This window comes from Megascapheus bottae, chromosome 7, assembly GCF_031878675.1.
Source record: "Megascapheus bottae isolate mThoBot1 chromosome 7, mThoBot2.hap1, whole genome shotgun sequence".
NCBI classification, from domain to species: domain Eukaryota; kingdom Metazoa; phylum Chordata; class Mammalia; order Rodentia; family Geomyidae; genus Megascapheus; species Megascapheus bottae.
The window spans coordinates 36595790-36614633 of NC_143515.1; the positions used below are offsets into that span (position 1 = coordinate 36595790).

Here is an 18844-nt window from a genome sequence, read left to right on the forward strand (position 1 = left end):
TCCCTTGGTTATCTCATATTGTTATAGTATCTCACTTTGTTATCTGATATATTGAATTTATTTGTATTTAGATATTTGAAATTTGATAGGGAAGGGGGGAAAACCAAGACGGGTGGGGGGTTGGGGGGGAGGGAAATGGGTACCAAGACATGTGAAAGGGTATCAATGTATGTGAATTAATGCACCTTCTATCTGGCAAATATCATGTAACCCTTTTACTAATTACAATAAAATAGAAAATAAATTTTTAAAAAATGAAAATCTTTTATCTATGGATGTTTAAAAGCTATTGGCTTGAGATGAAAATCTGCTCAAAATGAGTTTAAGGTAATGTATAGACATGAAAATAAAACGAAGAAATTAGCGAGGATGAATAGGGTTGGGAAAGATGGGGGAGAGAGTAATAAAAGGGTGACACTAATCAAGAGGCACTATATACATAAATTGGTCATCGTGAACTGACTCCTTTGTACAACTATTTAAAGATAAGAAAAAATAAATTTTAGAAAAAGAAGAGAAGTTGGGGTCAGCCAATACTCAGTTTCCTTACCTGTAGCAAGATGTTCCATAGGGGCATTCAGGCTGGCAATCTGCCTCTTCTCCACCCATGACTTGTACCTCTCCATAGTCACTGTCACCAGGGTGGCTGAAGTGTTGGAAATGGACAGGATTTTTCCTATGAAGGTGACGAAGGACTATCAGGGTGAAAGCTTTAAAAGGCTTTTGTAGATATCCTAGTCAGTACATCTAGGCAGTATAGGACTCTAACAGAAATGATGAATTTCTAGTGTTAAATGGTTAATAAGCACACATATGTCCATAATAAATATATAGCATAAATATCAGTATGCTTTTCTTTTGTCCGTTGTAGGGCTTGAACTCAGGGCCTGGGTGCTGTCCCTGAGCTTCTTTGTTCTCAAGGCTAGTACTCTATCACTCTGCACCACGGTATCATTGTCTTCAACAAGATACCTCACAATTATCAGAGGTGAAAACATTGTCATATCATATTAACTCTCAGATAATTTGGGTGACCTTTTGTAGATAAAAGTTACCGGTCATGGGGCTGGGAGTTTGGCCTAGTGGTAGAGTGCTTGCCTAGCATGCACGAAGACCCAGGTTCAATTCCTCGGTACCACATACATAGAAAAAAGCTGGAAGTGGTGCTGAGGCTCAAGTGGTAGAGCTCTAGACTTGAGAAAGTCCAAGGACAGCGCTCAGGCCCTGAGCTCAAGCCCAGGACTGGCAAAAAAGAAAAAGAAAGTTACCGGTCAAATTAAGGAATAAATGTGGTATTCACCAAAAAGGTACAATTTCAATTTATATCTGATTTTTAAAGTTGATTAAGGGAACATATACCATTAATAGAAAAAGTGTATAACCCCAAAGAATAAACTTTTCTAAAAGATTTTTGTTTGGTTTAGTCTATTATTTTCCTTTATTAAAAAAAAATATATATATACAATGCCTATGTTTTCCAGGGTGAACATGAGCTCTTTGTGTAGTCTGGATAGTTCCAAACATTTTTAGAAGCAACGGTGTTTACAAACAAACCTAGTTATTATTGTGTTGTTACTTTGTTTGATAAAGACAACATGAAATTGCATTAGAAATATCAAATTTGAAGTTCCTATAGATTTAGCTGCTACAAACCTAGATGCAAAATTAAATATAGAAATACACTTTGGAAATACGGAGATGGGAGTCAGAAGTATAATATCATGGGTTTGGCTAAGACTAACCTTAAAGTACTGAGACAGAAAATATAAATAACTAATTAGAAATCAAATGTAATATGAATTTTTCCAAGAAATTGCAAATATTCAATCTAATATCATGTGCTAGAAATAGTAGAGGTAAAAAAAAGTGTTGAATAGACTTGAATATGACCAAGTAGCTAGGATTACAAGCATGAGCCACTGGTGCCTGTCTGACTTCTAAAATCACAATGTACTTTTAAGAGAAATAATGACAATAAACTAAGCAGAATATGTGACACAATTACACTCTTTGCATGGAAGACAACAGTGTATGACTAGCATGCACTGTCATGCTATTTACTTAGACAAAATGCGATGGAAAACAAATATTTTTGAAGTGGGACTGTGTAATTATAACCACATAATTATAAACATTATGATACCAGAGCATAAAACTAAGAGATTGTGATTTGACCTCACTAAAATTCATTTTTAATTTCAAAATATGAAATTAGAAAAAAATCTATCTTCATTAGAAAAATAGAAAGGAAAGTACACCAATGTGGTCAGATGCCAAAGCAATGTATAGCATAATAGTTAGACTACATACAACTATTTATGAAACCATCTCCCGTACTAAGCCATTAAATAAGCAGGTATTTAAGTCTGAATGATTCCACTTTCAAGTCTGAATTTCCCAGTATTTAGACCTTTGCATTAGTCAGCATGTCTACCTATAAAACATTTAATTCCCCATTGTATCTTAAAAGCCTCTGGCAGGATTTGCTAGAACACATACAGAAAGTGCAACCCATTGATAATGATAGAAACATGGTAAAGCTCCCAACCTTTAAGCCAATGGGATTTTTACCGGGTATTTAATACACTATAGCATAAATCTCCATGGCTCTATGTTACTGAATAGTGGCATTATATTCTATACATAATTTCAGTTTACCTGTAGCATTTTGCCCCATACATGCACGATGTCCTCTTGACCTCGTTTCCTTCTGAACCCCGTGGAACTGAATCAGCTGCCTTCATATGCAGAGTTTCAGAACTGGAGGGATCAGAGCCAGAATGGCACCTGTTAGACTCGGCAGGAAATGACCTGCTATGGACACTCAAACAACCCTCAGAACCACTTGCTGCCTTGTCCTCTACATTCACTGTTTCCTCGGTCATAACTTGCTGTTCTTCAACCACCATTTTGTTTTCCTGTGCATTAGTCTTCATATTATTCACATTTGCATTATTTAGTGTAATTGGAGAAACTGAGTCTGGAATTTCCTATAAATGATAAGGGCAAAAAGTCAGGGAAAACTGTTTAATATACAAAAGTCAGGGAAAACTGTTCCATGCTCAAAATAAATAGATAAATAAAATGGATAAAGATATGTTAAGACCCATTAAGACAAGAAGTATGTTTCCTTTGACAGGGTTTAAATAAAAGTTTCCATTTTACCAACTTAAAGGTGCTTTGTACCAAGTAAATACTCTCATTAGAATTGTAGAACCTTTTCAATTTACACCAGCACAAGGAGTAAATCTAGTCTGTTTAAAAGACCTCTAACGAATTAACAATCCCTGTGAAGAAACAAACATTGCTCAGATAAATAAGTCATCCTGATAACTGCTGACGACTGCTGATAACTGGCTGACGACAAGGCATTAGCTACATATATGTTCACCTTGTTGACAAATACAGATTCATGCATGATGGCTGCCATATGGAAACATCTGATTTCACTGCTTAATTCCAATAGTTCAAATTTATTAACATATTATTAGACTAATGTTAAGTGTTTTTAATACTTTTCTTTTTTAAAGAAACACAGTGTTGAACTTCAAAATACTACTTAAATAGCTAATCATTTCGCTAATGGACCTTGGTCTTATAGTAGTTCTGTATGCTAACAGATGAAGTATGAGGACGGCAATTATTTGATTATTTCCTGGCTAGTGGCATTCATGCCCCACTACTCTAAACCATACATTCTTCTTCCAAACTGCACAACTAATCTCCAATCTCATTCTGCTCTACTGCAGAACTGGCACATTCCAACAGCAAGAAGTTTGAACTAGGAATTGAGTAATCCTAACCTGCCCATGAACTTGACAGTCCAGTTTTCCTTTTTCCGGCTTAGCAGCAATCAGCAAATCCATTAGATACCCAGTAAAATGTCAGTCTCTGGTTCATGTTGGCATTTCAAAATGCCATAGGCAATTCTTCTTAGAGTGTCATTCTCTTTGATTTCAGAAAGGGAGGAAGTAACTTCTCCCAACAAACTGCAAACTCCGGATACCTTAAAACTTTCGGCCTCTCAATTCTCTTTATAAAAAACCTGGGAGTATGAGGGTGAAGTCTTCAGGTACCTTTCAAAAGGCTCAGTGAGGAAGAACTGATCCTCATTGCTAGGGACTCCTTTCAAAAGTGAGCTACTCATCCTTAGTACCTCTGACCCCTACTTCTGGCCACAGCAGTAGTTTGAGGGAGATGTGGGAAAAAGATCACATTAAGCAACCTATTCCACTTATTACGGGAAGAAAAGGACAAAATTAGGGAAATGATAAAACAAATTAGAATACATTTCTACTATGAAACATTGTGTAAAAATTGAAATAACAGTAACCTCTCTAAAGATGCTTTTAACTAAACAAGAGCAGTATATATACTATTGTGCCACTTAGTATCTTATATATTTACATATATCTATTTGTATAAATCCAATTAGAACATTTAGAAACATGCGAAATATTAGTAAGACAATGGGATGGAAGAATGAGACAAAGCCAAGTCTTCCCTCTTTATTCTACAAGTTTCTATAGTATATTTTTAAGAAGTATGTATTATTAAGTGAAAAACCAAAAGGAAATAAGAAAATGTGTAGTATCATAATTTAATCTTCTATTTTAGTTCGACAAAATACACAGAAAAATTCTTTTATTTAAAAAATCACTTTAAGATGGCAAAACTGGGCAGCCACATGCAGAAAACTAAAAATTGACCCTAGCCTTTTGCCATGCACAGGCATTAACTCAAGGTGGATCAAAGACCTCAATGTCAGACCGGAAACCATGAAACTGCTACATGATAAAGTAGGAGAGACACTGGAACTCATAGGCACAGGCAAAAGATTCCTGAACAGAATCCCAGGATCACAACAGATTGGAGAGAGACTCGATAAATGGACTACCTAAAAATAAAAAGTTTCTGTACAAATAAAAGCATAGTCGCAAAAGTAGAGAGAAAGCCAACCAACTGGGAAAAGACATTCACCAATAATATATCTGACAAATGCTTAATATCCAGTATCTACAGGGAACTCAAGAAACTAATCCCCCCCAAACCCAACAAACCATTCACTAAATGAGCAAGGGAACTAAAGAGAGACTTACCAGAAGAAAAGATTGAAATGGCAGAAAAGCATATGAGAAAATGTTCATCATCAATGGTCATAAAGGAAATACAAATAAAAACAACCCTAAGATACCACCTTACCCCAACAAGAATGGCCAAGATTTTGAACTCAGACAATGACAGTTGCTGGCGGAGTTATGGAGAAAAGGGAACCATATTACACCGCTGGTGGGACTGTAAACTAGTTCAGCCACTCTGGAAAGCAGTTTCTTAAAGAACTGAAAATTGACCTTCCCTACGATCCTGCCATACCACTTCGGGGCATCTACCCTGAACATTATAACCCAAGATATGATAAGGACACCTGCTCAGCTATGTTCATCTCTGCACTATTCACGATAGTCAGGCGATGGAAACAATTCAGATGCCCTACTGCAGATGAATGGATACAGAAAATGTGGTGTATATATATACAATGGAATTCTACATAGCCAACAGACAAGATAAAATAATGGTATTCGCAGGGAAGTGGATGAATCTAGAGCAAATCATGTTGAGTGAGACAAGTCAAGACCTAAGGAACAAAAGGCGCATGGTATCCTTAATATGTGGCTATTAGATCCAAAGAGTACAAGAGAGAGGACTCAATATTTGCAGACCCAATGCTATGGACATGGTAATGGAAATATAAACATAACTATATAGATATAAAAACCTATGACTCTATAGACATAATGTTTTATTTCATAAACTAATATGTATCTATGACATACAAACCCTTAGCCTAATTTTGATTATGTTCTAAAAACTAAGTGCCAGTGATTATATAGAGAGATTAGATTCCCTTCTTGAACACTTGTTTGTTAAACTTGTCATTTGAAATACGATGTAAAAATCAATGTTAATAAATTCTTTAATAAAAAATCACTTTAAATCATTCCAAGGAATATGTTTAACATGTAAGCTTATTCTGAAAAAGGAATATTAAAGGCAGCAATAACAATACTATGGATGAGGGATTTTCAAATATATTTTCAGAAGCTCCAAAACTGTAATTCTTAATCCTCTTTATGAATACCATGAAATATTGATCTATAGTAGACCCTTTGCATTCAAAAATTTAACATTCATGGTTTCAATTATTTAAAAATGATCCCCAAATCCATTACATGCAGTAATTTATAAGTTTGCTCAGACTTAAAAGGACTGTGCCAACTATAAAGCTTATGAGCTTGAACCAGTCATTGAACTGACAAGCCAAGTAACAGGAAAGAATGGAAGATGCTCTCTCTATAGAAGGTAGAAGGTTCATTTTTTTCTAAGCATTCCCACATTGCTTATTTCTTAAGATTAGATGGAAAATGTAAAAAAAAGATGTATGGAAATGTATAGAATGCTAGAAATCCCTAAGAATGACCAGATCTCCTGCAAAGGAAACTGCTGGAAGGTACTTGGTGGTTGGTGGTGGCTAGAATGCACTAAGATAGTAAAATAGTCTGATAACAGGCCCAAAGCCTCTCCCCTTCCCTTCAATCATCTGCACTCTTAATGTATTGCCAGGGACAGGATAAAGAACTTTCCTCTAACACAAATTCAGTGAGGTAATTTGTTATCATTTCCAAGCTTTCCTTGGCAAGAATGTCTGTGTGGCTAAGTTGTCTTAAAAGTCCTGCATCAATTCCATTAGCATCCATACATTAATGACTAAAGAATCCCAACCTCCCCATTTCATTCCTGAGCTTTAAATTCATATATTCAACCACTAGCTCAGCATTTCTTCCTCAATACTGTGTGCTCCTCAAACTCAAAATGCCTCTGTATTCTCTTATCAGTTTCTGACAATACAATATAGCCATTCCTTTTATCTAGAAATTTGTAACTTTTCCTTTCACTCCTTCTTTCCCTGGCTTTTCCCAGATTTGAACAATTAGTGCTACAGTTTTGCTTACTAGATATTTTCCTAATTCAATGCTACCTCCCAAGTTACAGGAATAACTTTAAGGATTCCATTTCTTTTTCTTTTTTATTTTCTTTCTGTGAGTTCCAGAGTTTAAACTCTGTACTTTCTCAGGTGGCTTGCTCAGATGGCACTCTACCAGTTGAGCCATGTTTCTAGTGTGGCTTTCTGCCAGTTAACTGGAGACAGAGTCTTGCAGAGTTTAGAGTTTGGACTGGCTTCAAACTATAGCCCTATAGATCTCAGCCTCCTGAGTAGCGAGGATTCGAGGCTTGTACTACTAGTGCCTAGAAAGTCTAGTTATTGATTATGTTAATAAGTCTCTTCCTTCATTCCTAGTCTTTATCTCACTCTCTTCTAATCTCTGTTCAAGAGAGTTACAGGAATTATTTTATAGCTGAAAACATTAAGGTAATCTTTCTGCAAAATACCCCTTCCTCTTTTCCTGATGGCTTTACCTCTATCTCACATGCTACTCAAACTTGCACCAGACTTCTAAGAACAGTAATTCCCAGTCTACTATAGCTAACTATAACTAGAAATATTCTAGAGTTTTTTTATTTCAGAATATGCACATACAGTTGAGCATCCCTAATCTGCAAATATAAAATCTGAAATTTCAGAGACCAAATCCAAATCATTTTGATGATCTTATCAGTTACAGAGTTTCAGATTTCAGAATACTGCAAATTTTTGATTGGGGGATTAGAGATTCTTAATCTGTATTTGGCTCTTCTGTATTTGGATCTCCTTTGTTCTTCTAACTCTTAGAGAGAAGTGGCTTACAGTAATAATTTTCCTAATGCTTGTAAACCAATGGCAGAGCTTTGTGGATCTTTGTTTTCTAGTCTCAGAGTAAAAAGAACAGGGTTAGCTTTGGAAAAGTGTGCTCAGGAACAACTGATACGTTAGCAGCTATCATAGGGGTCAATCCTGTCACATACTACCTTCACTCCTGCCTCCCACTCATGAGACAGAAACCAGAGTTAAGTAGTCTCCCTTTTTCCCAGTCTGAAAATTTCTAAAATCAATGTTTTTATTTTCTTCACTGTACATTAACCAATACATTAAAAATTAACCTAGTTTTACCATCATAAACTCAATAATAAAAAGCAAGTCTTCTTGATATATACAGTATAATTAATTCCTATAACTTTATCTAGGCAAAAGGCTGAGAAGTGGTACTTACTACACAAGACATGTAACACAGAAAATAAATAATGAAATAATGATTTTTTTCTAAAATCACCTTGGATGAAATGACAGGCTCTTCTTGATCAATACTTTTATATTTTTTCCTTGAGTCTTGTTCTGCGGATCTACTTTCTGAATTTCTTGAGGAAATCAATCGTTTTCTGCCTTGCTGTGTCATATCTAATAGAGTGTTTTCTTTGCACATCCTTTCTTTTCCATTTCCCTGAATGACATCATTACCTGAAATGCATACACACATAAAAACAGTATTTCTATATTTTCAAGTGTCAATATTCCATGCAAAAAAAAGAAATAGAACATGAATAGAAGGGCACATGGAATTAAGTTCCACTCAGAGCAATGCCAACTTCGAAACATTTATTTGCAAATTCCACAAAGTACAAAGCAGCAAGCAGCCAAGATGCAACACAAGCTCCCACCTTAAGTGTTTCACCTCACTTCTCGGAGCTTCATCTTCATCCACAAAGTGGGAATCATAATAATAATTCACAGAATTATTAGAAGTAAATGAGGTAAGACATGTCAACTAAGTTTACAACTTGCTACTTAATCTTTTGTTTGAATAATATGAATTAAATAGCTAACTAACTTTCACTGATAAAATCTTGTTACCATCATTTTGAAATTAGAATAGAATAGAATTAAACTTCTCTAAGGGAATATCTGACCCAGAGCAACACAATGAACCTTGCATATATTTATAGAGTCCCTAACACCTACAGTTATCTTAAATAGAGATAAGAACTCAAGGTAAGTCAAAAGGAGAATGACATCTACAGACTTTGCTGTAGATGGCATGAACCCTGTTTCCCACATAACCCTCACCCAAAGTCCATGAGCGGATAAACCTAACCATATTTTGTTAACAATTCATAAATCATCTAACAAGAAAAAAAATAAGGGCTAGGAATGTAGCTCAGAAGCAGAAAGTACTTGCCTAGCATTTATAACATCTTAGGTTCCCTATGTAGCACTGAAGAAAAAAAGGAAGATATGGTAAAGATAAGGGAAAGGATAAGAATAAAGATTTTAAAAGAAAAAGGAAAAGATTCATCTATTTGTTTTAAGAGGAAAATATGTAGAACTTTCTCTTCTACACCAGAAATGCTCGTTTGATGAAGGCAAAGCCTTTATTTTGTATTTGTGGTTCCTACAAATGTGCTTAGTACAAGACTGGTGCTCAACAAATATTTCTAAGTGAATTTTAACTATGAACAGAATATCTCAAGACTTCCCTAGGGCCAGGATATAGGTATATGGACAATTTTAGTTACTATTTTAATGTACTAAAGCAGGGGTCAGTAAATTTTTTTTTCTGGAGGAAACAATAACTCAGAGAGTACACAGTTCAAGTTCTGTGTGTCACATTTACCCAACTCTACTTTGTAGAGTCATCATGTATTGTGGCTACATTCCAATAAAACTTTATTTTAAAATATGCAATGGGCCAAATTTGACCCACTGGCTGTAGTCAGTTTACACTGTTCCAAAGGATACTCACATGGACTAAAATATTAACCTCCTCTTTAAGTTCAGGAAATATCAGTGGAATAATATCCAGTTTTTCAAAGAGAAATGTCAACTGAACCAATATGAAAATATTATTTAGTTATCTACCTTTAGTTACAAAATTGCATTTTTCACAATTTCACTTATAGTCAACCATGGGAATTACAGAAACAATTCATACATTTTAAATCACATGCTGTTTTGTGTAACATGCTGAAATCTTACAATATCTTGTTCCTTCCCATTCATTATCCTTTTGTCCAGTGTATCCATGCTATATTCTGGTATCCATTTAGTAACTGCCTTGGTTAGCAAACCAACTATTGTGGTATCACTGTGCTTGTATTCAAGTAACCATATTTCACTTAACAATAGCCCAAGGTACAAAATATGGCTCAAATGATAGAGTACCAGATAAGAGCAATCAAGCTGAGTATGCCCAAGATAAAGTTCATGAGAAAAAAATCAATTCTTCTACTTATCAATATATCTATACAGACATTTAGTTTAATATAGTTATTATTCCATATATCACCATCATATGTACTTATATATCATATATATGGAATATGCATTCACATATAAAAGTATTTAATATATGAAATATATATATCAATAGTGAATCATAAATTGAATATCAAAAAGTAATGCCACTTTAAAACTGACAAATTATAAAATACTCAGGAATAAAGATGAGTGCAGCCTATAAATGTAAGGAAAACCTAAAGGAATAACAAGTTACACATTTTTAAAAGGTATGTAGGGGCCAGGAGTTTGGCCTAGTGTTAGAGTGCTTGTCTAGCATGCATGAAGACTCAGGTTTGATTCCTTGGTACCACATACATAGAAAAAAGCTGGAAGTGGTGCTGAGGCTCAAGTGGTAGAGCTCTAATCTTGAGAAAGTCCAAGGACAGTGTGCTCAGGCCCTGAGCTCAAGCCCAGGACTGGCAAAAAAGAAAGATATATAAAAATAATTCAAATATTAAAAAAATCATAAACCACCATTACATGCCATTATATTACATAGAAATAGCTAAAACTTAAGAGTAAAGCATTACAAGATTGGTGAATACATAGAGTAACTAGAAGCCTTTCATGTATTTTCAAGGCCTGGTGGTACAACCACTCTGGACGAAAAGTGGTTGCAGCATTTTAGAAAGTTAACATTTATCAACTCATTGACCCAGCAGCTCCCCTGTTCAATATTCTCTCCAGAGAAATTAAAGCACGAATGTACTTGGATTACAAAAACCCCAAATGTCCATTAACAGGACAATGAGTAAACAACCTGACATGGTCAACAACTGAACACTCTTCAGCAATAAAAAGAAACAGAGCAGTGATAAACACCACTTGAACCCCACAATTATTTATGGTGTTGATTAAAAATAAATGTAAACAATACATAATGACATAACATCAGAAGAGCTAGAAAGACTTTGAAACTACCTAAATATGTTTTTAACTAACATTTGCATATATGTATGTCTGTATGTTACTGATTCCAAGCATTTTCTTTCTGACCATGCCTTTTCAGAGATGTTAGACCTAGAGGCTGGTTTACCAGGGGCCAAAATGATTTTCTTACTGAAATGTTGATTTGAGAAGACACCGCTACCTAATAACTAGTTAGTAATGAAGGCTTAAGGAAAGAAGACTTAGGCCAACACCAGAAGATAGGAAAGCCAAAGAATGTTCAACATCATAGGCAAAGCCCTCTGCTGTGGAAAGAGAAAAGTGAGAATACAGCTCTTGTATACAGAAGGGAAGAGGGAGGGACCGCCTGACCTCCCATCTCCCATAAGCCTTCACTATGCTCCAGTATCTCTAGATGTGGAGAGCTATTCTAATCTTACACATTCTCCTCTGATTAAACCAGCTTATGGAAGCTCTGGTACTTCCAAATTAATAAAACCATGCCTGAGAATGGCAATTAGTAAAGACTCTAAGAACCCTGCAACAACTGGAATATCTAGTAGAAGACAAAAATCACCATATCTGCCATCTGTACCATAAGCTGTACCAGGACAGAAGTCAGAGCCTCTCTGAACTCCCAGTTCAAACATCATACATCTGGCATTTTTTATTTAATTAAATTAACTTTAAGTGCTTCTCTTGAGCTTCCCTTTTATCTTAGACATGACGCCAACAGGTTCTTTGAAAATCAATATTAATATCTTAAGTCTGGAATATAATAGTACTTTTAAATGAAAACAATCAGCAGAATGGTACTTGATAAATGGCATAAAATAATAGCTTATGCTTTAAGCTAAGATTCAGGTACAGATCTAGGGAATTCTTAGCCTCAGTAAGGACATAATGGTATAGGCCTGCAACATAGCACTGAGGTGGCTAAGGCCAGCCTGGCTATATGCAAAGACCTTATCTCAAAAACATAAATATGACCAAAGTCTTAGGCTAAGCTACACTGTATTCAACAACTTCTCTGTGTTGGCTGAGAAAAACCTGTGAGGTTTGCTTAATGTCTTCTTAGAAGTCAACAAACAAAAACCTACCTCCATGGACAACAGGTGCTAAAAGGTCTTGATCACTTAAATTTTCTGCTAACATCCAAGCTGGAAGGATTCTTTTCCTCTGGGCAGGGTTTGTCCTACATTCACCTGGGAAAGACTAAAAGGGATATCTACAAATTAATTCATAAAGATAACTGTACGCCTTAATGAATCTATAAAATTATTTATACTATATAGAAACTTGAAATAGCCATCTCCAGCTGTACATTCAGTTGGTTAAGTTTATTAAAGAATTATTAGTTGAAATCTTTATTAGTTGAAGTGTTGGCCCAGTGTGGTATTCTCTAGTGATTAGTTTAAAACCAAAATCAGAGAAAAAACAAGATTGTTATGGTATGCCTGACTTTAGCACTCTTTCTCTCCTTAAAAATAACATGAAGAGGGGCCAGGAGTTTTGCCTAGTGGTTAAAGTGCTTGCCTAGCATGCATGAAGACCCGGGTTCGATTCCTTGGTACCACATATATAGAAAAAAAAGCCGGAAGTGGTGCTGAGGCTCAAGTGGTAGAGTTCTAAGCTTGAGAAAGTCCAAGGACAGTGCTCAGGCCCTGAGCTCAAGCCCAGGACTGGCAAAAATAAAAAAATAAAAAATAACATGAAGAAACATGGGAAGGGATACCTTCAAGAAGTAATGTACCCACTACCTGATAAATGAAACTGTAACCCCTCTATATATCACCCCAACAATAAAATACAATATAAAAATAATAACATGAAGAATACATTGGAAATGGATGAGATCTTAAAGTTTCTCACCAGGATATCCATTGCAGACATTTGGCTCTTGGTTATTTCTGGGCTTCTTTCCAGCTGGGAAGTACCAGTTGTCTTATCAGGTAAATTAATCACAGGTGACTTTGGTATTTCATTCAATATATCATCTTCATCAAATGTTTGACTGTTTCTAAAACATAAATTAGAAATGTGCTTTATAATCATTTGAAACACTTCTGGTAGCAATCAGGGCAGTGGAAACATTATTATTTTTATTTATTTAATTTTGGGCTTGAACTCAGAGCCTGAGCACTGTCCTTGGACTTTCCTCAAGGTAAGAGCTCTACCACTTGAGCCTCAGCACCACTTCTGGCTTTTTTCTATGTATGTGGTACCAAGGAATCAAACCCAGGTCTTCATGCATGCTAGGCAAGCACTCTACCACTAGGCCAAACACCCGGCCCCTATTTTTATTTTTATCTTTTTTGCTAGTCCTGGGCCTGAAATCAGGGCCTGAGCACTGTCTGTGGGCTTTCTCAAGGCTAGAGCTCTACCACTTGAGCCACAGCACCACTTCCAGCTTCTTTTATGTATGTGGTACTGAGGATTCGAACTTGGGTCTTTGTGCATGCTAGGTAAGCACTCTACCACAAGGCCAAACTCCTGGCTAAGGAAACATTATTTTTTTTTAGTACAACTGACTGCAGAATTGTGATTTTCAAAGAAATTTTTGAAAAATAGGTTATAAAATAAAATGTATGCAACTGAATGTGTTCTTCATGTATTGTCACACATGTTGCCATAAAATACATTACTAGTCTTTCCATGATGGGCCTCAAAACCACAACAACTTAGAAAACTCAGGACCACTTCCCTGTATTTAAGAGATATCAGCTAATTTAGTTAAACTATTAGGAAAGAAATTGATAAAATTTTGAGTTGAGATTTACATATAGAGCTACCAGATTTCTGACCAATCAGCCATTTGTGAAATCATCAAACTTCCTATATTAGTACTGGAAAACGGTGATTTTTGAGAAATGTAAGTATGCATTTAAACTGTCAAATCTATGGGCATAGTTCTAAATGATTTCCTCATTTTCCCTTGGTATAGAACATTTATTTGTTTTTTTTATTAAACACTCAAAGTTTAGTTCAGTGGGAAATAAGTTTAATAAAAATATTGTATATTTTTCCCACAATCCTGCTTTAACCTTATTTGTTTTTGAAGACCTGTGGTATCTATTATTGTGTCCTATCATTCTTGATAGAATTTATGTTTTGTTACATTTTAATTTTTCTCAGTAAGCCTGACAGAAGATCTTAATGATTTCATTAATCATTTCAAACCTCCAAAGTATAGTTTTACTGATTCTCTTTTTGTCTATTTTTTATTTTATTGACATCTAGTGTATTTAATATGGACTTTATTTGCTCTGTTGGTCAACTAAAACTATCTGACCAGTATATTACAAGTTTTTAAGTTGTTTTCTTTACCCCTCTGTTAAAAATATTATTCTAATGAGTTTTCTTTGACTTTGTAGCTATTTAAATATGTTAATTTCAAAATGTATGAAGATTTTAGTCTATTCTGTTTCTAGTCTTTTATTTCACTTTTAAGTCCTTTCATTTCACTTCTAAGTTACTGTACTTGCTGTTCAATGCTCCACCATTTGAGCCATGCCCCAGCCCTTTTTTATGTGGCTATTTTTGTGGAAGGGTCTCACTTAACATCCAGGCTGGCGTGGGTTACAGTTCTCCTGCTTGTTTCCTCACGTCACTTAGGATGACAGATATACTCCATTGCATCTGGTTATTGTGCTTCGTTGGGTAGTTGGGACAGCAGGTGTGCCACCATGCCTGGCCATTGGCTGAAATGGAGTCTCACAAAGTTCTTTTGTCCAGGTGACCTTAAAGAACAATCTCCCAAGTGCTGCCTTGAAAGTAACTAGAATTATAGGCTTGAACGCTGTTACCAGTCTATATTTTACTCTTACCAATTTCTGATTTTAAACTATGTGCAATTAGAAATCATACTCTGTCCAATTTTTCCCATCAGTTCTATAGGTCTAGTTTATAATCTAGCAACTGGTTCAATAATCTAATGGGAGGATTTTAACTTCATATCAGATATATTTGCTCATTGCCCTATTTTCCTCATTTTCATATTTCCTCTATTTCCCTATCCTATAGATTTTATATTTTTATAACAAGAATGTGGGCTAAGTCACAAGTTGATACCTTAACACAAACAAGCTTTCAAACGTGAGAAAAAAGTGATCAATTTCAAATTAACTATCCTAATAATTGTTGGATGGAAATTCAGAATACAAAGGTACAAAACAATATATATTTGGAAAAATCATTACTAAGGCATAAGTTTCCAAGGTAAAATGTTTTAGAAAATGCATGTACACGCACATGTATTCACAGCATGCACACACATATACAAGCTACCACATTTCCAAAATGGTTTAATATTAAAATCATCTCTACAGACAAATTTGCGCCGGTTAAGGAATTAGATTACAAACACATTACTTACTGTCACCAGGAAAACTTACATTAAGGTACATTCCAGGTCTGTTTCAGAGTGTGTAGACAAAACACGGAAAATGTACTTGTCGACTAATAAAGATAATCTATCTCCAGGATATAACCAGCTCCATAGGTTTCTTTTCATTGGTAAGAGCTGGCCTGTCTCAGAAGATTGATAAAAACATGGATTTGTATGTATCTAGCCGATAGAAAGAAAAGATAGTGATGAAGTAACTCAAAAGTATAATTAAAAATACAACTAAACATGAGCTGATATGGAATTTTGGTATCACAATAATTTAAGTACGATATGCATCGAAAAGTTCAATATGCTTGGAATTTACAAGTAGCAAAATTACTATTTATTTTCACATGAGAAAAAATATCTCCCATGAGAAAAGGTATCAATGTATGTGAAATAATGCACCTTCTATCTGGTGAATATAACGTAACCCTTCTATTATTTACAATAAAAAATATATGAAAAAGTGTCTCCCACTTTTTCCAGGAATCCAAGAAAAATGTTATAATCAATTAACTGTTTAAAAGATTTTTTTTCCTTTTTTCTTAATTGGGACTACTGGACACACTGAGATAAGAACATGAAAAATCAGTAATTCTCAGTGTAAATAAATAAGTTCCCTAATTCTTCTTTCTAAAATGCACTGATTCCCTGAGAATGGCCAGTTCCTTTTCCACTTATTCTCTTCTAATAATTCCTTAATGCAATTTAAAAATGAGAAAGTATAAGAGGAGATTCTAACCAAATATCTCCAACAACACAGCTTTCTAGTTCCCTGAAAGAGAAATCTTATTTTCTCCAATGATACTCCCAGTATAAAGATCATCATTCATATTCAATCAAAAGCAGCAAAATATCTAAGTCAAAACAATTAAGACTGTCCACTATTTTGGATTATTTTTGTTAGGATCTCCCTGTTAACAAAGACAATCAGAGTTACCTGTTTCCTTCAAAAAAAATTAAAGACATATTGAGCACTTTAAAAATCTCAAATAGAATCAAGGCAAAATAAATCACTTCCATAATTCAAATACTTTATTGTCATCAACATCATTGGTTGGTTGGCGATTTTTTGGGTGATTTTTTTTTTTGCTTTTTGTTGTCGTTGTTGTTTTGCCAGTTCTGGGTTGAATTCAGAGCCTGGGCACTGTCCTTGGACTTTTTCAAGGCAAGTTCTCTACCACTTCAGCCACAGCACCACTTCCAACTTTTGCTGTTTATGTGGTATGGAGGAATCAAACCCAGGACTTCATGCATGCTAGGTGAGCACTCTACCACTAGGCCATGCCCTCCTGGCCCTATAATTGGGTTTTTAAAATAAGCAATCTACAGCAATATAGATATTTGGTATTGGTTTTTCAATAGAATCCTATGTACAGCAACTCTGCCTACTCCCACACTATTTTGCCAATATAAATTAAGACTTTTTCTGAACATAACTATCTCTCAATATACCAAGTAAATAACCACATTTAGATTGGACACCTGCTTGGGGGGTGGTGAGGGACCTGTAATTGAAGCTAGAATGAATATACTCTATCTACTTCAGACAATTTCATGAGTACTATTAAAAAGATTCTAGCTTTTAGGGCCAGAAAAGGCCATTAGAAGTGTTCACAGGTATTCAGAAAGTTTTCTCTTCACTGGAAGAGAAACAAACATAAGAACTTTGTGAAATTGAGAAAAACGTAAGTGTCCAAAGGTGTATATTTTGAGTCAATGCCAATAGGGAAAAAACTGCAGTTTAGATATAGAAATACTGCCTGAATTTTCCAAACACAAAAATGAGTAAGATTTTACAACATGTGATAAAAGCTCTAACAGCTATGGATACCCTGAGGACCTAACTAACACTGGTAATATGGTCTTCTACAAAGAACATCAGTTTATCTTCGTGATGTACTTCCTTCTTGCTGATATTAGATTGAAGATTGAATTTAAATGATGCATAAAAAGCTAATATCATCTCTTTATGAGCCAGTATCATATCTTCATGTACTAGTTCCACAAAAGTTAAAGCATCTTAACACTGACCTCAGGGCTTGGGAGCTGTCCCTAAGCTCGCTCGTTCCTTCCTTCTTTCTTTCCTACTTTCCTTCTTCCTTCCTTTTTTCCCCATTTTTTCTTTTTGCTCAAGCCTAGCCCACTTGAGCCACAGCTCTACTTCCAAGATATTTTTGGTGGTTAGATGGAAACAAGAGTCTCACAGACTTTCCTGTCTAGGCTGGCTTCAAACTACAATCTTCAGGTCTCAGCCTTCTAGGCAGTGTGAGCCACCAGCATCCTGCTAAAAACTACAGCATTTTTAAAGGAGAATGTGAGAACACAAGGAAAGAAACTTGTTCAGATGATTGTGGCACCAGTGGCTCATGTCTGTAATCCCAGCTACTTTGAAAGCTGAGATCTTGAGGATGGCAGTTCACAGCCAGCTAGGCAGAAACAATTGTCAAAACTATCAAGAAACAGCTGGTTGCACAAACTTGTACTGAGATTGGCAGGATCAAGGTTGTAGGTCAGAGCACAGAAACACCATGAGACTATGTCAAAGGAAGGAACTGGGCATCATAGCACCACACCTGTCTTCCCAATTACAAAAGAACCCTTAACATAGGCTGATGGTAGACCCTATCTCTAAAACAAGCTTGAGGTATCAGGGCTTGCATTCAAACCCCAGTATCCCCCCAAAAAACAAAACTGGCTTAATCATATTCAACTATCATTATTAAAACTGCTTGTTTGGCAGTACTGAGGTTTTGAACTCAGCTCCACTGTACCACTTTATCTATGCCCCCAAACAAGACAAAGTTTTTATGATTAAAGTTTCTCATTTTGCCCACATCCAGGGTCAGCCTCAGACTGCAATTTTCCCATTATGTCTCAAATGGCTCGATTTTAGGTATGTGCCACTATAGCTAAGATACAAATGTTTCTTAAAAATAATTCATTCAGGATTGAGATGAAGTCAATTCATCTCTAGTTAAAATGTCTCCCAATACTAGAATTTAAGATTCTTTTCAAGTTTGTGAACTATTTAATCAATAAGTTAAAAATAATAATCTGTAAAATGAAAGCACTAATGATTCAAAGATGAAATTGTTCAGAAAGATGAAAATAAAAATTATTTTAGGAATAGTATAAATTAATGAATTTGGTTTCATAACAATTTTGCTACCACACCATCTATTCCAAAATCAGTGAACCCTCGTGCACATACTTCAATCTCTTACACAGTAGATTCTGTAGATGGCAAGAAATAAACCATACGGGGGTTTCCTAGAAGGTGGTTGTCCTTGAAA

General features: G+C 35.3%; 1 protein-coding gene across 2 annotated transcripts in view; it reads right to left on the minus strand.

Moving 5' to 3' along the window:
- Positions 1 to 18844, minus strand: part of Aplf (aprataxin and PNKP like factor) — a 61507-nt gene that overhangs the window by 28529 nt on the left and 14134 nt on the right. Inside the window, exons 3-8 of one of the 2 annotated variants that reach the window (XM_090336768.1) lie at positions 15553 to 15725; positions 13031 to 13178; positions 12259 to 12373; positions 8268 to 8452; positions 2659 to 2990; positions 551 to 676 (exon numbers count right to left, since the gene is read on the minus strand). In XM_090336768.1, coding sequence (XP_090192894.1) covers positions 551 to 676; positions 2659 to 2990; positions 8268 to 8452; positions 12259 to 12373; positions 13031 to 13178; positions 15553 to 15725 — 1079 coding nt within the window. The remainder of the gene's footprint in view (positions 1 to 550; positions 677 to 2658; positions 2991 to 8267; positions 8453 to 12258; positions 12374 to 13030; positions 13179 to 15552; positions 15726 to 18844) is intronic. The other variant, XM_090336769.1, reaches the window with a different exon arrangement.